A 19,965-nucleotide genomic window follows, 5' to 3' on the forward strand; every position below is an offset into this window, starting at 1 on the left:
TTGCATTTCTTTTCAAAATAATATAAGTTCAACATATATATATAATTATAGTATTTTAGGTTTTTGCAAAGTAATGGGGTTAAGTGGCTTGTCCAAGGCCACACAGCTAGGTAATTATTAAGTGTCTGAGGCCGGATTTGAACCCAGGTACTCCTGACTCCAGGGCCGGTGCTCTATCCACTACGCCACCTAGCTGCCCAGTGTAACATATTTCAAAGATATTCTACTTGTTTGTCTCTTGCTGATTAAAAAAATACTATGTCTCTTTTCTTTCCTTTTATTTTTAAGCATCACTACCATTATTATTCTCTCTTCTCAAAGTCCACTTCCCCATCATAAAAAAAAAAAATTGTAACAAACAACCATGGTCTCGCAAAACAAATTCACACATTGATTAAGTCTTAAAAATATATCCTAATATGCACTTAAAAAGACTGCTCTTTGTCAAGTAGTGGATACATAATCTATTATCATTTCTCTGCTATAATGGCTGGTCATTGATAAGAGTTCTTAAGTCTTTCCAATTTGTTTTTCTTTACATTGTTTTAATTGTTTTATAAAATATGATTCTGACTTGCTCATTTCATTCCATAACAGTTTGTCTATTTTAGCTTCGCTGGCATATGAGTATACAAAGTAGTGTCTAATAATTTTCATTTCTTGTGAGTTTTCTTTTTTTCATTTTTGATCAAAGTAAAATAGATTTTTTTCTCCTTTAACTAGTTACTAGTTACTAGTTTTATTAGGTTTATCAATTTTGTTCTTTTGGTATTATTTGGGCTTTTTGATTTGTTATTTTTCTAATTTTTATTAAGTTGGATGCTTAACCCATTTATCTGTTTTTGTTGTTGTTGTTGTTATTGTTGATTCAAATGGCTAGATATAGCAGTTTTCCTCTAAGGACTACTATGGCTGCATTACAAAAGTTTTGGCATGATGACTTACTGTTTTCATTTTCTTTGATGAAATTGTTTATGGTTTCTTAATTCTTAGACCTATCAATTCTTTAGGAACAAATCATTTAGTCTTCATTTAAATTTGAGTTTCTATTGTCTTGTGGTCATTAAAGAATTTGCTGGGGCTGCTAGGTGGCGTAGTGGATAGAGCACCGGCCCTGGAGTCAGGAGTACCTGGGTTCAAATCCGGCCTCAGACATTTAATAATTACCTAGCTGTGTGACCTTGGGCAAGCCACTTAACCCCATTTGCCTTGCAAAAACCTTTAAAAAAAAAGAATTTGTTGAATACTTCTGCTTTTCTGAATTTGTTTATGAAACTTTTATGAGAAATTTTTGGTAAAAGTTTTAGTAAAAGTTTTTGTAAAGATGTCATGAATGCTGAGGAAATTTATCTGTGTAGCACAGACTCTGGGGTTTTCCTCTCCTGATCCCCACTAGCACTGGCTGGTCAGGTCCCTCAGAGTGATGCTGGCTTCTTCTCTCTTCTGGGTTCAAAGGGTAATCCTGAGGGGCTAGAGGAGGGTAGTTTCTAGTAGGATTTCTTATGAGCCCTCAAGCAGTATGTCCCTGACCCCATAAGCAATATCTAACTCAATTATCATTTAACCAATTCTTATTGATTAGCTCTTACAAAAGAATATTTACTGAGAAGGTATAATAAGAACTGAAGGACAAAGATCTCCAAATTGAGAATATACTCTCTTCTACCACCTAAGTACCCAGGAAGAATGGGCTCAAATTGATTGTTAAAAACAAAACAAAACAAAACATTCCCCTCAACAAGTTTTCTTCCCGATGTGGGACAGCTTACGGGTGAGAAGCTCTTCTTGCCTTCAAGAAATAGATTGAGCAAGACATTCCTCAAGACAGGTCTTCTTGGTTTCAGCTGTTATTTCTACTAGCTCTAGGGCCTGAGGGGACCATTAATGCCTTATCGAATATTTCAAAGCTCACAAAGCTGTAACCTAGCTTGTTCTGTCTCTGATACTTATGCACCTAAGATCAGGAAAGAATGAAATACAAAAGTAACAGAAGACAGAAGCACCATGCATTCATAGTCACATGACAGCCAAATAGGGAGAAAAGGCACAAAACTTCCCTTAATCTAGAAACTCATATTTTTCTTGCTTCACATGCAACCAGGAAAGAGATTTCATCTATTTAACGTTTTAGTTTGCACTCAGTTTTGGTTTTGCAGACAATTAAAAAGGCTTTCTGTCATCATTCAGTCAGCTGACAGGAAATAGAAAATATCTATGAATGTTCTGAAATAGGGAGTGAAAGGCCTCTTGAATTCAGACTTAAATAAGGCTCCATGTGGCCATGGTTTAAAGACTGAACTCTTAAAGGCCAGACCCTTCATCATATATTCTTTCAATTATCTCATTCTACAGGTCTTTAATTTTTTAAAATTGTTAATCTTTTTGCTAAATCTGTAGAGGGCTCAATGGTTTGCTGTGAGATCCCTAATTATTATAATTTTGTGACCTATTTCTTTTTTTTAAATTTTATTAACTTTTCCTTGATATAGGTGCTATGCTATTCAATGCATATATATTAAGTCCTGACATAATTTCATTGTCTATGGTGCCTTTAGGCATAATGTAGTTTTGCCATCTCTCAATAATGTCTATTTTTCCTCTTTCCTCTGAGTCTAAGGTCAAGATTGTTACACCTTCTTTGCTAAATTCACCTAAGATAGAAAAGTGCGCCTTCAATTTCTTATTTTAAGTCTTTGTAAAATCTTTATGTTTCAAATGTGTTTCACAAATTCTAACAACATTTCATTGGACTCTGCTTTCTAATTCACTCTGCTAAGATATTTTATGAGTTCATCGCATTAAAATTCATGGTTATGATAGTTAAGTATCTACCTCTAAACTATTCTCTTGGTCTTTCACCACCAATTGTATAAGGAAGATGGTGACAGAACTGATGTAATCTACTTCTACTCAACTTTTTCTCTTCCTTTCTCCCAGACAGCAATCATTAGTTCTTATTTTTTTCCCTTTTAATCGCAACTCCATGATTCACACTCTGAAGTTAAAAATTGCTTTTTTAAAATTATTCCCTCTCTAATTCCATCCCCCTTCTTTCTAAGATTCCTTTTCTCTCTCATCTCTTGTTTGCATGTTTGAATTTAATGAATTTTTAATACAAAACACATAATCTGTGTAAGTATATGGTAAACTCTCCTTTTTCCAGTTCAGATGTGGTGCCCATTAGCCTGGCTTCTTCCACCATGTTTATGTATTATTCTGGCTTTAGATTTATCAATCATATCTCATTCTGAGTTTTATCCCTTCTGGCATTACTTTTTGTTTTGTTAAAATTAATAAGTTCATTATATAAACATTTATTTTTTTCTCCCTTCAACTCCCCTCTCCCTATTGAATAATTAAAAATCCTTAAAAAAATTAAAATTTAATAGCAAATATTCATAATCCAGGTAAATAAATATCTACACCGGCCATGTTCAGCAATGTTTATTTAATTATGCATTTTGGTGGCATATTACATCTTCAGTTCTCTGAACCCATGATTTATTATTGCATTGATAAATATTTTAAAGTCTTTCATAATTTTTTTCTTCATAATCACAGTAAAATAGGCAAAACTAGAACAATTTATATAATGGATAGTCAATCAAAACCTACTTCTTCAGCGGCTATATTAAAAAAATTGTTTCATTCTGCACTCTTGAGTACTTCACCTCTCTATCATAAAGTAGGTAGCCTATTGTATCAATAGTCCCCTGGAATCTTGACTGATCACTATGCTGATGAATTTCTAATTCTTTCAATTTTTTTTGCTTTTATTACAATGTTTGCTTTTATTATAATATTATAACTATTCTTTATAGTTTGCCAGCTGTCCTGGATCCATATCTCTTGTGGAATTTTTAGACCATGGGATCTCAATTTTTTCTGAGCTCCTTGAAATCTACTTTCCTCAAACCTAAGATGTATACAAAAATACTCTTCTCCACTTTCCTCTCAATTTTCACAAATTCTAAGAATAAATGCTTTCTTCTTCCCAAGGCCCCCATTGTTTACACCACTAATTTCTTCTTTTTTGTGTTGCATCCAGATGAGAAATTTCCCCTTGTTAATTCCTTCACTTTTTGAAGGATAAAATTATGATTAAGGCAAGTAAAGAAATGATTAGCTGCTCTGTTTTTGGCAGGGTAGAGAGATCCAGCAGATGTGTAAATAATTGAATGGCTGTGGATCTCACTGAGGAAATTCTGTATTATTTGGGGATTTGATGGAATAAACACAGTGTCATCAGCCAACAGAACCATATAAAGGACCACATCTATGGGGAATTCCTTTTCCATTTGGATTCTATGTAGAACATCCTTCATGTGACTGATGAAAACCTTTGGCAAGCATATGGTTCCATGTTTTATGCTTAGCTTGATGTTACAAATTGGAGGATCACAGAATAAAATTCTCTGCAGTTGCATCTAGCAAGAAATCTTACATGCTCTTAGCTTGTAAAAAGGAGGCACCTTGTTGAAGGAGAACCTTTAAGGCAGAGTTTCCCAAACTACTTCAATTTAAGCTCCCTTGAACCAAAAGAAATTGCTAACAATTCTATTTATTATGTAGATTTAAATATACTATGGTGGCCCTGTGAGTTCACAGAAAGGATGGTGCATAGATTTGGGAATTATATTTACTATATATATTTCATTCATTTGTGGAACTTTGAAGTTTTAGTTTGCAGTAGAAAGTCTTGTCTTTGAAAACTTGGTCAGTTCACTTTTCATATTTTCTTAAAGACTTTATAGAGTTTAAAAAGTAGGCATATGGTTTAATACTTATTGATGTTATCTAAATTCCCCTCCTTCTCCCAGGATCATAACAGACTTTCCTTTCCAGCAACTGACCCCCCCAAAATCATCTTCACTATCTTGTTTATCTCAAATATCTTGACTTCCTCCTTGCTGCTTCCAAACATAATTGTATAGCTTCCTCTGTTTAAAAAAAAACCCTCACTTGATCCAATCATTCCTGCAATTATTATGCTATAAATCTGCCTCCCTTTTTTCAGCTAAGCTCCCTGAGAAAGTTGTCCACTTTAGTTGCTTCCACTTTTCTTCTTCTCACTCTCTTCTAAACCCTCTGGTTTTCAATCTCATATTTGGAGGTGGTGAAACTACTATCTCCAAAGTTACCAGTGATTTCTCAATTACCAACTCTAATGGTCTTTTCTTCATCTTCATCCTTTATCTACCTCTGCTCCCTATTCTCTTCTTTCTGGGTTCACATGACACTGCTCTCTCCTAATTTTTCTGTATCTATCTGATTGAACCTTGAGCATCTCTCAATGCTTTCTGAGCCTTCTTTTCTTCTTCCTCTTACACTATTTCACTTGTTGATTTCATTAACCCTTTTGGGTTAATTAACCCAAATTAATTAACCCTTTTCTATAAAGATGATTTGTACATCTATATCTACATTCTTGTCTTTCTCTTGAGTTAATCATACATCACTACCTAGCTTTTGGATATCTTGAACTGTACGTTTTGTTGTCATCTCAAACTCAACAAGTTAAAAAAAAAGATTCATTATCTTTTCCCTAAAACTCTCCCCCTTCCAAAATTCCCTATTACTATTAACAGTACCACATGACCAGTCACTCAGATTCTTTCTATTTTTTTTTTTTTTTTTAGGTTTTTGCAAGGCAAACGGGGTTAAGTGGCTTGCCCAAGGCCACACAGTCAGGTAATTATTAAGTGTCTGAGACCGGATTTGCACCCAGGTACTCCTGACTCCAGGGCTGGTGCTTTATCCACTACGCCCACCTAGCCGCCTCTGTCATTCACTTTCAAACTGCAAATTCAATATCTTTTTGCACGTACCTAATTATTTTCACAGAATTGGGGTTAGGGATAGGATTAAGTGACTTATTCAGGATCACAGAGTAAGTGTCCAAGGCTGGATTTGAACTCAAATCTTCCTGATCTGAGGTGTGTCACTCTGTATCACTCTGTATCACACTGTATCACATAACAGTGAAAAAAAATTTAAAAGAATTTTAGAAGGCATAATAGAGCCCACTGTGATCTTAGAATATCAAGGCAAATGCTACCATTAGTGTTAATATTTGGATAACAAATTCTTATTATAAATACAACCCTGGGGGGATTTAAAGGGCTGTCATTAGGTCTCACACTTGTGGCTTGCCAATTATCCCCCAATGGACCTGTGGAACACTAAGATGGAGGATTACTGGCCAAACTACTTAGTTTCTTTTCCATTTCAGCACTATAGTATGTGCTTTCCCCCCCCCCCCTCATCTAATGGACATAAGAATCTTTCTCTAAACTCTGATTATCTGAGTTGGCAAGGAAAGAGTCAAAGGGAATTATTCTTTCTCTCTCACTGGCTCTGTTTGATACAGGAGGAGAGGGGGTTGTGGTCTCACCTTCCTTCCTCCCAAGGGAGGAAGCAGTTGGAGCCTCCCTTTACCTGACCTTTCAGGGCTCAAAACTAGAACCCATCAGTCAGAAGTTACCCTGCAGACTTGGGAGTTAACAAACTCTGAAAGGGGTAAGTTCAAAAAAGGATTCAAATATATAAAGGCACATTCTCAAAAGCAGTGGCATATAAGGTAAGGAAAAACTATGAGAAAAAGTATCAAACTTTTTCAGGTACTTAGTTCTATTACTTTAAAAAAATGGTTTCTCCACAAAAGAACTACCTTACTTATTAATGTTTTTAAAGTTTAGTGGTTTATTTGTAAAAGAATTTCTCTTAACCAAAGAGGGAAAAAAGTGTGAGAAACTTGATTCGATCAATTAACAAGTGTTTATTAAGCCCCTACTTTTACATAGTATAGAAGTATATACTAGACTCTGGCATAATTTAAAAAAAACAATGCAATTCCTATTCACAAGTGTGCATACTCACATATATATAAGCATAAAAACAAAGATTATAAAGACAAAAACATATAAAGTAGTTTGATGAAGGATAAGGAGGGCACTAGTTATTGAATGGAAGAGTACAGCATCAAGAAAAGGTTTCGTATGGGGCAGCTAGTTGAACTGAGGTCAAATCTGGCCTCAGACACTTAACAATTATCTAGTTGGATGACTTTGGCCCAGTGTCTTAACCTATTGCCTTGCAAAAGAAAATAAAAGGTTTTATATGATCAAAGAATAGATAGACAACATAAATTGAAAAATGGATAATTTAGACTACATTAAATTAAAAAGTTTTTGCACAAGTAAAACCATGTAACCAGATTTAGAAGGAATGCAGAAAGGTGGGAAACAATTTTTATAACAAGCGTTTCTGTAAAGGACTCATTTCTAAAATATAAGGAGAACTGAGTCAAATTTATGAGACTATAAGTCATTCTTTAATTGAGAAGTGGTCAAAGGATATGAACAGGCAGTTTTCAGATGAAGAAATTAAAACTATAGATACATAAAAAATGCTCCAAACCATTATTGATTAGAGAAATGCAAATTAAAACAACTCTGAGGTACTACCTCACACCTATCAGAATGGCTAAAATGACAAAAAAAGGAAAATGATGAATGTTAGAGAAGATGTGGGGAAATTTGGAATACAATGCATTGTTGATAGAGTTGTGAACTACAATCATTCTGGACAGCAATCTGTAACTGCCCAAAGGGCAACAAAATTGTGTATACCCATTGATCCAGCAATACCACTTCCAGGTCTGTATTCCAAAGAGATCTAAAAAAAGGGGGAAAGATTCACATGTTCAAATATAAATTGATGGGGCACTATTGTTCTTTAAGAAATCATGAGTGACTGGACTTCAGAAAAACCTGGAAAGACTTGCATGAACTGATGCTGAGTGAGATGAACAGAATCAGGAATATATTGTAGATATTAATAGCACCATTGTGAGATAATCAACTATGCTAGATATAGTACTTTTCAGCAGTTCAATGAACAATGAAAATCCTAAGAGACCAATTCTGGAAAAAGCCATTCACATCCAGAGAAAGAACTATGGATTCTGAAGGCAAAGTAGGGCATATTATGCTTACTTTTAAAAACTTTTTAAAGTTTTTTCTTTCTCATGTTTTTTTTCCCCTCTTAATTTGAATTCTTTCACAGCATGCCTAATATGGAAATATGTTAATTAAACACAATTATATATGTACAACTTATATCAGACGACTTGCTGCTGTGGAAAGGGAGGGAAGGAGAAAAATGTGAAATTCAAAAGCTTCCAAAAGGATGAATGTTGAATACTATCTTTGCACATAGTTGGAAAAAATAAACAAAGAAAGGGAAAAAAAGACTTCAGTTTGTTCCTAATGTATCTCTCTATCCCCCTTTAGGCATAGGATGCTGCCAGGTCCAAGATAGTGTTGTCTGTGAGGAATATATGGGCATCTAGGTATAGAGGACTAGGTGATGCGGTGGATAATAGCATATTGGACATGGAGTAAGGAAGACTCATCTTCCTGGGTTCAAATCTGACCTCAGATACTTAGCAGCTGTATGACCCTGGGCAAGTCACTTAATCTATGTTTGCCTCAGTTTCCTCAACTGGAAAAGGAAATTGCAAATCACTCTAATATCTCTGCCAAGAAAACCCCAAATGGGGTAATGGAGCATCTGATACAACTGAAAAATAATTCAACAGCTTTTAGGAAACAGATCAGGGTGTAGGCCAGTTTGGTAGGATTATATAGTATACAAGGGATAACTTTCAAAGGGAAAGACAGAAAGTAGCATGGGGACAGGTTGTACAGATTTTTATTTCAGGTGAAATATTAACTGTGGCACCACACCTAAAAATACAGGTTGAGTTAATCTGAAAATTCACATTATTCCTTTTAAAAGGTTAATTCTGCAAGCTTTGTTGGATAAAATGGAAGGACTCTGAGGTCTCGAAATATAAAAGGTTTTTCCCCCCTTGAATTATCTTTTATTTTCTTTTTGGAGACTGGGTCTCCCTACTTTGCCCAAGCTGATAGTATAGCAGCCACTAACAGTCCAACATGATCAGCATGGAAGTCTTGACACACCCTATTTCTTACCTGGACTGGCCCTGTGAGGCCTCATTCCTTGGGGTAGGGCGTTGTTTGTTGAGTCACTTTAATCATGTCTAAATCTGTGATCACATTTGGAGTTTTCTTGGCAAAGATACTGGCTGGAGTGGTTTGCCATTTCCTCCTCTAGCTCATTTCACTGATGAGAATCAAAGGCAAATAGTGCTAAATGACTTGCCCAGGTCAGAGAGGGAGTAAGTATCTGAGGCTGGATTTGAACCCAGCTTCACCCTGACTCAAGGGTTGATGCTCTATCTACAGCATTCCCTATCTACCTAGGAATAAGTGTCACTATCTTGGTGCTAAACTTAATGCAGACATTGTCAGTTTTAACATTACTACAGCTCACAACTTCCAAACTTAATCCCCCAGACTCAACCTTTCTTTCTCTTTATATTATATTCAGGCATTCAATTGTCTCACTCCTCATCTTCACCAATATCAGAAGCCTTAGTCTTTTATCTATCTAATTCTGATCCCATCTTCTGGGACTAGGACTCATGAACATATGCATAAGTTTTATAAATGTCTCTCCAGGTAGGAAATATTGGAATAATTAGATTGCTTTTTTTTTTAGTGATGAGAATATCTAAATTTACTGGTCAAGCAGTTCACTAATATTTCTGCATATCTACACAAGAGTTGAACATTAACTAGATAGTACAATGGATAGAGCACTTAGATCCAGTCAAGACCAGGGTTCAAAACTGTCCTCAGATACCTATTAGTTTATGTGTTCCTGGGCAAGTCATATATCCTGCCTCCCTCATTTTTCTTATCTTCAAAATGGGGATAATAGTAATATCTACTTCCAGGGTTATTTTGAGGATCATATGAAATGCTTGGAAAGTATGTTGTAGACCTTTAAAATGGTATATAAATGCTAACTATTACTATTTTTCACTTCTTAGGTCATTTCCTAGAGTTTGCATATAGGGCATAGGCTGATTATACTTCCTATTTATTATGCATATTTGATTGCAGATTTAGGATGAGATAAGACTAGACTGACTGGATTATTTTTATATGACTAATTATTTCCTTATGCAGCTAGGTCATACAGTGGTTAAGAGGGTAGAGCCTGACATCATAAAGACCCAAGTTCAAATCCAGCCTCAGACACTTACTAGCTACATGACTCCAGGCAAGTCACTTATACTCTATTTATCTCAGTTTTCTTCTCTGCAAATCAGAATACTAATAGCATCTACCTTCCAGGGCTGATATGAGGACCAAATGAGATGAAAATTATAAGATGAATGGGACACTGTAATCACTATGTAAATGTTAATTATTATTTCTTATTATTCTTATGGAACTGAGTGTAAGGTCTAGTACATAGTAAGGGCTATATAAACATTAGTTATTATTAAAACTGGTTCCATGGATAGAGTACCAGCCCTGGAGTCAGGAGTACCTGAGTTCAAATCCACCCTCAGACACTTAATAATTACCTAGCTGTGTGGCCTTGGGCAAGCCACTTAACCCCATTGCCTTGCAAAAACCTAAAAACAAAAAGACAAAAACTGGTTCCAGAAAGGCATCAAACTCATGAATCAGAAGTTATAAAACTACACACACACACACACAAATTTATAAAGATAAGCTCATTTATTCAAGTCATTAATGAATTTAAAGGCAAAAAAAATACAGTTCTCATCTTTTATGAATATCAAGGCTGGAATACCCATTTTTCCAGCTCTTACAATTGTATATATACACACGTGCACACACACAACAGTTAACAAAAAAAGTGCAAAGCAGAATTAGGATTTGAAAATGACCAAATGACCCCGTAACAAGTTACTGTAATGTTTACGGTTCAAAATAACAGCATAACATACCTAACTCTGAGTACAAGTTCAAGAGAAACCAGGTTCTTGTACTTTCATTTATGCTGAAATTAGGTTGCATGTACTTTTCATTAGTTCCTAAAGACCAGCAACGGAACAGTAAAATAATGGAAACACAAATGATAGTTTCACAGTCACAATTCACTTCTGGATAAAAAAAAAATAGAAAACTAGACCCTGAAAGATCCCAGAGAGAGAGAACAATGACTGCATTTCATGGACTGGTGGAGTCCAATGGGAATTTCACAGTCTGACAGATGTGTCCCATGAACATTCAGAGCCAGCTAACTCTCCTAAAGAATCCCTAGAAGGCCAGGAAAAGGGTAAGGACTGGAAAGATGTTTGTTTTCCCTTGTGCATGACCCACACACTTAAATGTTTGAAAGTGACATGAAGGAATATGAAATAATCTGTGAATGAGGTTTTAGGATTTGGTATTTAAATTAAAATAGGCACCAGGGAAGTGGCTATTCTGGGCTTTTGCTCTTTTTTTTTTTAAGGCACTTTGTAAAATAACCCTGATCATGATGTGACCTGGGAAAGAAAGATCATGAATTCTTAAGTTATGTATCACCCTCTGTCCCAAAGCTATGTTTCTATGGAAAGCATTTCTGGCTCTGAGAACACAGTCATTAGGATTAAAACCTCATAGAACAATTTCTTTGCATTATACAACTATTGAGGAAGTAGAAAACAGATTAAAAAGTAATAAAAGTTTCCTAAAAAAATCTAAAAATCAAAACCACAGCTATGATTTAAGAGAGTGGAAGTAGGATATCTGCTGATATTTGGGGACCAGGAAATTGCTACATATATAAAGAAAAACATGTTCAGTTTTTGAGGAATATTAGGATTCCCAATGGTTCTCCTCTGTTCTGCCACCACAGCAGATGAGCAAGCTGGAAGGTAGGCAACGTGGGAGAAGGGAGAGCCCTTAAAGACCATACTCCTCATTTTATATAGGTATAATCTATGGTCCATTTAAGACTAGTGTTCTAAGGTCACACAGTGAGTGAATAATACAGCTGAGTCTAGAACCTGAGTCTCCTAACACCTAGTCCTAGACTCTGGAGTTAGGCTTTGGGCAACTATTACATTTTTGAACCTAGTCTGTTTTAGCTTAGGTTGAATATTCAGGGATTTCTGGGTGGAAAATTTCTCTTTTCACCTCCTGTTCTAATGTGCTAAGATCTCAAAGGAACAGGTTTGGTAACAGCATAGTGCTAATAAGGCTTACAAAGTGATTAACATACAATTATCTCACTTAACCCTCACAACAACCCTGTGAGGTAGGTAATATAGGTATCATTTAATTTCTATTTTACAAAGAGAAAAGTAAGGCTTAAATGACTTGCCTTAGGTCACATAGCTTGGTGAGACTGCATTGTTGGAATTTCAAAACCAGTGTTCTTTCCCCCACACAGGCAACTACAATTGTGGGTTATTGGATCTTAGGGATTATTTACACCATTATGAAAACAACTGTAGAAAAACTTCAAGGATGGAGAAAGTTTTAGGCACCCGAGTTAAGTATGAGCTAGAGGAGCTGGTGAGAAGGGAGATGCTGACTGGGCTAAAGATGCCATCAGCTACCTTAGGAAACAGGAAGGTGGTGGGCAGGAAAAAACTAAGGTGCAAAGAGAGGGGGGAAAACATGACAGGGAGGAAAATGACAAGAGAAGGGAGAAACTGGAGGAAGAAGAGTTTGAGAGTAACAAGAAACAAATTAGATTGGTTTGGTAAGGGCTGTCACAGGCACTGGCTTAGGTGATACTTGTAGATTCCCAGTGCTATTAGCTTATTCCTAGACAAAATAGACTTCAAAAGTCCTAAAGGATTGTAAAGAAGTCTGGGGTAAGATATACGAAAAACATCATTACCATCAGCTTCTGTAATAGACAGGGAAATACAAGTTCTGAGAAAAAGAGAATTCCATACTATCTCAGGGACAATGTTTGCTCAGGCAGGTTTTCACTTCATATAATAAAGAAGCAATTTCCCAAAGGGAAAAAATGCTCTTTTTAATCATGAGGCAATTTCTGGACCTTTTAATGTTCTACCCTGACTCGTTCCTTTGGTATTAGTGACCTGTTCTAAGAAGGGAAAAGCAGAAGACACTCCAATATAGCTGGCAAACCAAACATGTAGATATAGCCAATGAGACATTCTACATCCTCATTTGAAAGGTTTTTTAGTTATCTTTTCTCTCAGTAAAATGAAAAGGCATTAACACTGAATTCATGATACATAAATTTTTGCCCCAACAACTCTTGACTTCAATGACATTTAAAACATTACAATTAAAGTGTATATAGGTAATTCAAGTTTATATCACACTAGAACAAATTTTCTCCACAATCTGATGACTACTAATTATCTGTGTACAACCTGAATCAAAACAGATCACTTTATCCCACAATTTCAACCCATTTATTCATTTTAAACAATACAAATTACTATTAAAACATATATATATATATTTATGAATGTATGTGTTTATACACACACATACACACACACACACACACATTATTAGTCCTTAAAGAAATAAGGCAATTTTAGAGACTTAGCACTGAACAACCTAGCAACCAGCATTTGCTCTGAAGACTAAAATGCCTCAGAATTAAAATTTGGGGGAGACAAAAATACCTATGCTACAATAATTGTTGTAGTTGAGTTAAACTTTCAAATATCACTTGAAAAGCAAACTGAACAGGGTATTTAAATTGCACTCATTCACCAAAAAATTTTGGTATTTTAATATGAGAAACATTTATTACCTACAATGCAGTACAATGCAGTCAAAGAAAAGACTCATAACCTCACCTGGGGCACAACTCTGGGTCAGATGTGTCTAACTGGAGCTGAGCAGATGGGAGGTTCATATGTTTTTCTAGTACAGGGGCCTCTTCCATAAGGCAGGGAATAAACCCCTTAGCAACATGAGAGAAGCAGAGGGATGGAGGAAGTACAAAGGTGAAGTACAGGGGCACAAGCAAGAGTTAATAAGGAAGCAGAAAAGTAGTTAAATGAAGCCAGTGGGGCAGAGGAGAATGGATTCTATTCACAAGCAAGATAATATTAAAGCAAGGCCAGAAGGGAATAAGATAGAGAATAGGAATAAGGAATAGACCAGAGGTCAGAGCTAAAAGAGATGGACAAGAAAGGGCCAACACAGCTTGTTAGAAGCAAATTGCAGACATAAAAGAATCAGCAGAATTGAACACCTTTTAATGAGTATGGCAGATTTTATTTCTTTGGTTCTTAAAGATTTTTGGCCCTTCTTATTACTTAGCCCCCTAAGACATGAGTTTGGCAGGGGAATCCTGTTAAGATTGTCTTTGCCTTCAGTAGTCCAAGAATATTCCAACATATAGTCAGTTCTGAATTCTCTCTCTCTCTCTAGTATGTAGTGTAGCTGCCATATTGGTTATAACTCGAAGAGGATCTATATCACAAACACTGCTTTCCCCTAAAATCCACAGCACTATTGGTGTAGATGAGAGAGTAACAGTAGGGGGAAAGATGGGTCCATTTAGGGCCATAAGAAAAGAACAGAAAATGAAGAAGAGTGGGAGCTAGAAGGGAAAGCTCAACTGTTTCATGACCCAGACTATGGAGAATGGTTCAGTGTTTTGGGGAAGGACACAATGAATATAGGTTGTAGGTACTAAGCTATGCCTAGTTCTCCATAATTGCATAGAGCTCTCCATAATTTACATGTTATTTATAGTCTAACCTTTGTCTACTAAAAGGTGGTACAGATCATCTAAATAGCATCAAGTTCCCCCAAGTAATTATACACTATGGGGAAAGGACAGAGAGAAACTGTGGAAGTGTGTGTATGTGTGTATGTGTGGGAAGTCATACTTGGAGTGGGGGGGGGGGATGAGGTTTTTTTGAGTAAGTACATTAATAGTAATAACATATTTAAAAAAAGATCAATTCCGGAGAAGACACCTTGGGTATAATAGTCCAAGTATTACTATAATGTACAAACAGCACAATCTATTCACCAGTTCTTAATAACAGTAAGCAAAAAAATAGTACATTTTTTGTCTCTAAGGTTATGGACAGGGTATTGAAAAATGAGATGAAGTAAAAGCTGTAAGCAGATGAGATGTGTAGAGATGTCACTTATCGAATAGATATCTAAGGAAAATTCAAGCTGTAGGGAAAGTAGAGAAAAGCTGGAGCAGATAAGAAATCAAGCTGTATTTGAAAGGATGTCCAACATTGCCCTAAAGATTAAGTAAAAATAAAAAGAAAGAAAAGATTCACCTTAAGGCCTGGGATAAGACTGGGGGAAAAGGAGAAAAAACTTGATAGCAAGTAGAGTCAAAGGATATGGCTGAGTTTTCTAGTTCAATCTTTGGCAAAATGAGTAAGAAAATTTATTAGGGATAAACGTAAAGTTTTATACTTTAATCTTTTTTTAAAAAAATTTCAAAAGTATGAAGTGGGGGGGGCGGCAGCTAGGTGGCATAGTGGATAGAGCATTGGCCCTGGAGTCAGGAGTTCAAATCCAGCCTCAGACACTTAATAATTACCTAACTGTGTGGCCTTGGGCAAGCCACTTAACCCCACTGCCTTGCAAAAAAAAAAAAAAAAAAAGGAAAAGTACCAAGAGGGAAAGGTATGGGTATAACAGACAGAAACTGTTCTGAAAAAGATGTAGGATGTTACTAAATTCCAAACTTAAGGGGTCAGCAAAGTCATACAGAATTGAAAAAAAGTTAATGCACTCATAGGATATATTAAGTAGAGTATATAACTTCTAAGATCAGGAAGGTGGATAATTCCACTGTATTCTGCTCCCAGTTGATCTCATCTGGAGTCTTGTATTTTCATTAAAGAACAACACTGATAATCAAGAGTGTCCAGAGGAAGGTAACCAGGAGGGAATGGCTTATGAAGAACAATTGAAAAAACTAGGGATGTTTAACCTGGAGAAGACTTAGGAGGTGAAACAATAGTTTCAAATACATGAAGGATTATCAAGACTGAACCAGCAGCAATGGGTACAAATTGCAGAGGTAAATTTAGACTTGATATCAGAAAAAACTTCCTAACAATGAGAGAAGTCTAAAGGAATAGATAGAATACCTTGAGAGATGGTAGGCTCTTAGATATTTAAGGTGAGGCCAGATAACCCTTGTTCAGTAGAGTGTGGTTTTTTTTTCATTCTTTTTTTGGGGGGGAGGGGCAATTGGGGTTTTGGTGACTTGGCCCAAGGTCACACAAGTTAGTAAGTGTCTGGGGCTAGATTTGAACTTGCATCCTCCTGACACCAGGGCCAGTATTCTCATGTATGAGTTTAGCTAGATAAGCACTAAGGTCCCTTCCACCTCTCACATTCTAGGACTGTGATGATGATGCAGCAAGTACATGACCACTGGAAGTCCTGCTTGACTATGCGGATAATTTTGAAGAAACCAAGACGAACTTCAGACAGAATTCTGTGGCAAGTCCTTCCCTAACAAAACCCTATTTTTGAAATTTTAAAAAACTCATGTTCTGCCAAAAACAAGACAAGAAGGTTCAGATAAAATGGTGTAGTTAATGCTCTGGGTCCTGGAAATAAATTTCAGTGTTATCTAGATAAAATAATGGCCTCTAAATTTAATAAAATTTAAGAAAATAAAGTTAAGTGTCTGGAAGATGCTAGAGATCCTGCAAAGGCCACCGTACATTTTGTGAGCAAACTGAGTTCTTCTGTGAGGTAATTTTTTTTGTTTTGTTTTGTTTTTTGCAAGGCAAGTGGGGTTAAGTGACTTGCCCAAGGCCACACAGCTAGGTAATTATTAAGTGTCTGAGACCAGATTTGAACCCAGGTACTCCTGACTCCAGGGTCCGTGCTTTATCCACTGTGCCACCTAGCCGCCCATGAGGTAATTTTTTTTTACTTCTTTTCCTCCCTTAGAGGAGTCTTAGTTTTGGAAACCTTAGGCATGTTTGAGCTAGACAAGCAAGTATGGAGCCAGAGGAGAGGGCATCTATCTAATATCATAATGAAGTCTTGGTAGGAAGGATGATGACATTTTTCCTCCCATGAATACAACCCATAAAGGCCAGTAAGACAATCCGATGAATTCCTAGCAAAGGCTGACCTGTGGGTGACATTGAAATTTGAGTCCCCCAGTAATTCCCAAGATGAAGAATCTTATTTTTCCTGAGAAATTTTCCTAGATATTAAAGGCCACATGTGAATGGTCTTTATTACCAAGGAGTTGAATCTGAAGCAAATGCAGATTCCTTCTAGATTAGTGTGTAGGCCATCTCAAAGGTTTGGGTTAAGAAACTTTTTTTGTCAGGTAGAGGAATTTAAAGAGATACTCAGTTGGGAACAGATGGGACATGAGAAAGCCTACATTGGACTCCATGTTACAATGTGTTCCTTCCTTTGAGGTTTTCTCTTATACTTGAAGAGGGGCATTCATAGAACAATGGACATTCTACCTCACAAAAGAAGCAGGGGTCTTCCTTTAACATTTAGGTCTATTCTCTAGGAATAGATTTTACCCAATGCAGATTTCTTATAGTAAGGAAGAAGACAGCAAAATAGGAAGGAACAGGAAGCTTTGGTGTAAACAGTAGGTCAAAGAAAATGTAGGCAAGAAGTTGAATTTCCCTCTCTTATTAAATACGTTGATCAATGAGGTATGATGGACATGGACATAGAGACCAGCTCTACCTGAGTTTGTTGACATTTTCTGGGTCATTGCTCAGAGCAGTTTAATTTCAATTTAAATGCTAGCTTAATGACAAAAAAGGGATGGCACAACTCTCATAATAAACTTTACTCTTTTTGGAGCTGCAGGACTGATGGGTTGGTAGTCACCTCCTCCTGTGGTAAGTCTCTAGGTTGGTCCAACTGTAGACCACCCTCACTGATAAAGAAATTAAATGGATTCAGAGTTGGCAGAAGAACACAGTATGACTGCAGGGAGAAAACTACCTTCTAGTGATTGTAGAGAAAGAGGCAGTTGAGGAGATTCCCATTTAGAGATAGTCTGGGGGACAGTTCATGTATTAAAGAAGTGCATGAATAGCTACAGTAAAGCTTCAAAAAACTGGAAGGTTCCTCTGTCCTCCTGTGTTCAAAATTTCAGGGAGAATATTGGAGCAGGAGGCTAGGATAGGATGCAGACTGAGTAGACATCTGAAGATGGAATGAGGGAATCTCAAGACTCTTTGGCAAATTGATCCATAAATCAGATCCCTGACAGTTAGAATTCTCCCCATGTAAAGTAATATTTTCAGGCCTGTAAGGCGTGAAAGGAAACTGAGATCCTCCATACCACCAAAGGATTACCAGTCTATGTCTACAACAAACCATGGCAGAACTCTAGGATAAAGAGGTTTCACTGGACCAGTAGAGGGCAATGAACAACCTCTTGGGATTGTCTACTAGGCTTTCTTGTGGCACAAGGAAGAAAAGGAGCAATGTTCAAGTTAAGTACTATGGGATCCACCTATAATGGGAAAAGGTACAAAACCAATCTGACAAGGCCAGCCAAGCAGATTCAATCAAGGCACAATTTGGGAGCCAGAGATCTAAGATCATAGTAGCAGAGGAAGGAAAAGGAGGATGAAGAAGAGGAAGAGTTAATAATGATGAAGGTAGCAGTTAGAGTCAGGTCTGACTATTGAATGACAGGATGATTATAGGGAGGAACCTACAAAAGGAGAGAATTTTTTCCTAATTACCTCCTTTGGTTCTTAAAGGGCCATAGCCCTAACTAGCTGGTTGGGACATTAACTGATTTCCCAAACTGTAAACTTGTAAACCAATTTTAGCAGCATTTTCCAGTCCTTCATAATATTAAATATTACAACAAATTTAAAACAAAATTCTTATATATTACATGAAAATTTGGCAGATTGATTCTTGGGAATTAACCACCAATCACTGAAGCTAGAACGCAGTGATTTTTTAACTGTTCACAACTGTCAACTTATTGTAGGGTAAGCTGTTAAGAACCATAATCAGTCTCCAACAAGGGTATAAATAACCAACAATGCTTATATACAATCTCTAAAACTTACAGCTAGAAAAGTCATGTGCTGAGTCAAGTTGGGGGCAAGAAGTCCCACTCGTCTTAGTGATTTGGAAAAGTTTTTGAATAATTACATGAGGCATTCCTGTTCATTCTGATTGTAGTAAAACAAAAGGCAAAAATGGAAAAAATTCCAGCAAGTTTACAAAGAGAGTCAACATAGGTCCTTGATTGTTTTCAGGTCTTTTATTGAACTCACTGAGATGCTAACTTGGTGACCCAATATCCACTGTGATTTTGGTATACAGAGGGTATTTCTGAATTTCCAAAAGTTGGTACCTAAGTGAGTTCAAACCGTCAGAGTTCATGGTCTGCCTAGTATGTGCAATTCTGTCAAATCTGTAAAAAGAAAAACAAACAATAGTGTCAAAATCCAATTCTAAAGAAAAGCTATCCAGCTCTTCCTTCCCTTTTCCTGTCCCATATTTCTCTGTTCTAGGAAAGAGCTCCAGAAGTTCATTCTAGCTCATCTAGCTAGAACTAGAGGGAAGGTATTTTTAGTTCCCAGAGCCTAGGAAAGACCAAATCAAAAATATCTAAAGAAGAGAGTAATCTCATGCATGCACATAGCAAATTGTCAAGGTTTGAATCTATTACTATTCTAGTACTCTTTCCACTCTTTTATTAAACAGTCAGATTTTGAATGCCTAAATATCAACTAGAGAAAGGAATTGAAATCTAAGAACACACCTTTGTGGATTGGGCTCATTTTTTTGGTCTCTTGAATGGCGGATCATCCGACATTTTCCAATGATAGCATTTGGACGTGATATAGACATGCCTTTATAAACTAATCTGTAAATGTAAAAAAAAAATAGGACAGTCATTCTGATGAGTAATGAACAAATAAAATAAACACAATTTATAGTATTATTTTAAATACAAATTAACCTGGTGCAATGATTTCCTAAGTATTCCTTTACTAGGACCAAGTCAAATAAGAGACACAAGAATTACTTGTAGTACAATATTTTCTGGTTACATTAATTCATCAAACAGAAAGATGATTGACTTTAGTGTGAACAGTAAAAACTCTTCTCT

At 36.3% G+C, this 19,965-nt stretch overlaps 1 protein-coding gene across 1 annotated transcript in view; it reads right to left on the reverse strand.

Moving 5' to 3' along the window:
• Positions 1 to 243: 243 nt before the first annotated feature.
• B4GALT1 (beta-1,4-galactosyltransferase 1) overlaps positions 244 to 19,965 on the reverse strand; it is a 112,072-nt gene continuing 92,350 nt past the window's right edge. Inside the window, 2 exon segments of the mRNA XM_074201982.1 lie at positions 244 to 19,263; positions 19,615 to 19,719. Coding sequence (XP_074058083.1) covers positions 19,131 to 19,263; positions 19,615 to 19,719 — 238 coding nt within the window. The 3' untranslated portion in view covers positions 244 to 19,130.

Source organism: Macrotis lagotis, chromosome X (genome assembly GCF_037893015.1).
Source record: "Macrotis lagotis isolate mMagLag1 chromosome X, bilby.v1.9.chrom.fasta, whole genome shotgun sequence".
NCBI classification, from domain to species: domain Eukaryota; kingdom Metazoa; phylum Chordata; class Mammalia; order Peramelemorphia; family Peramelidae; genus Macrotis; species Macrotis lagotis.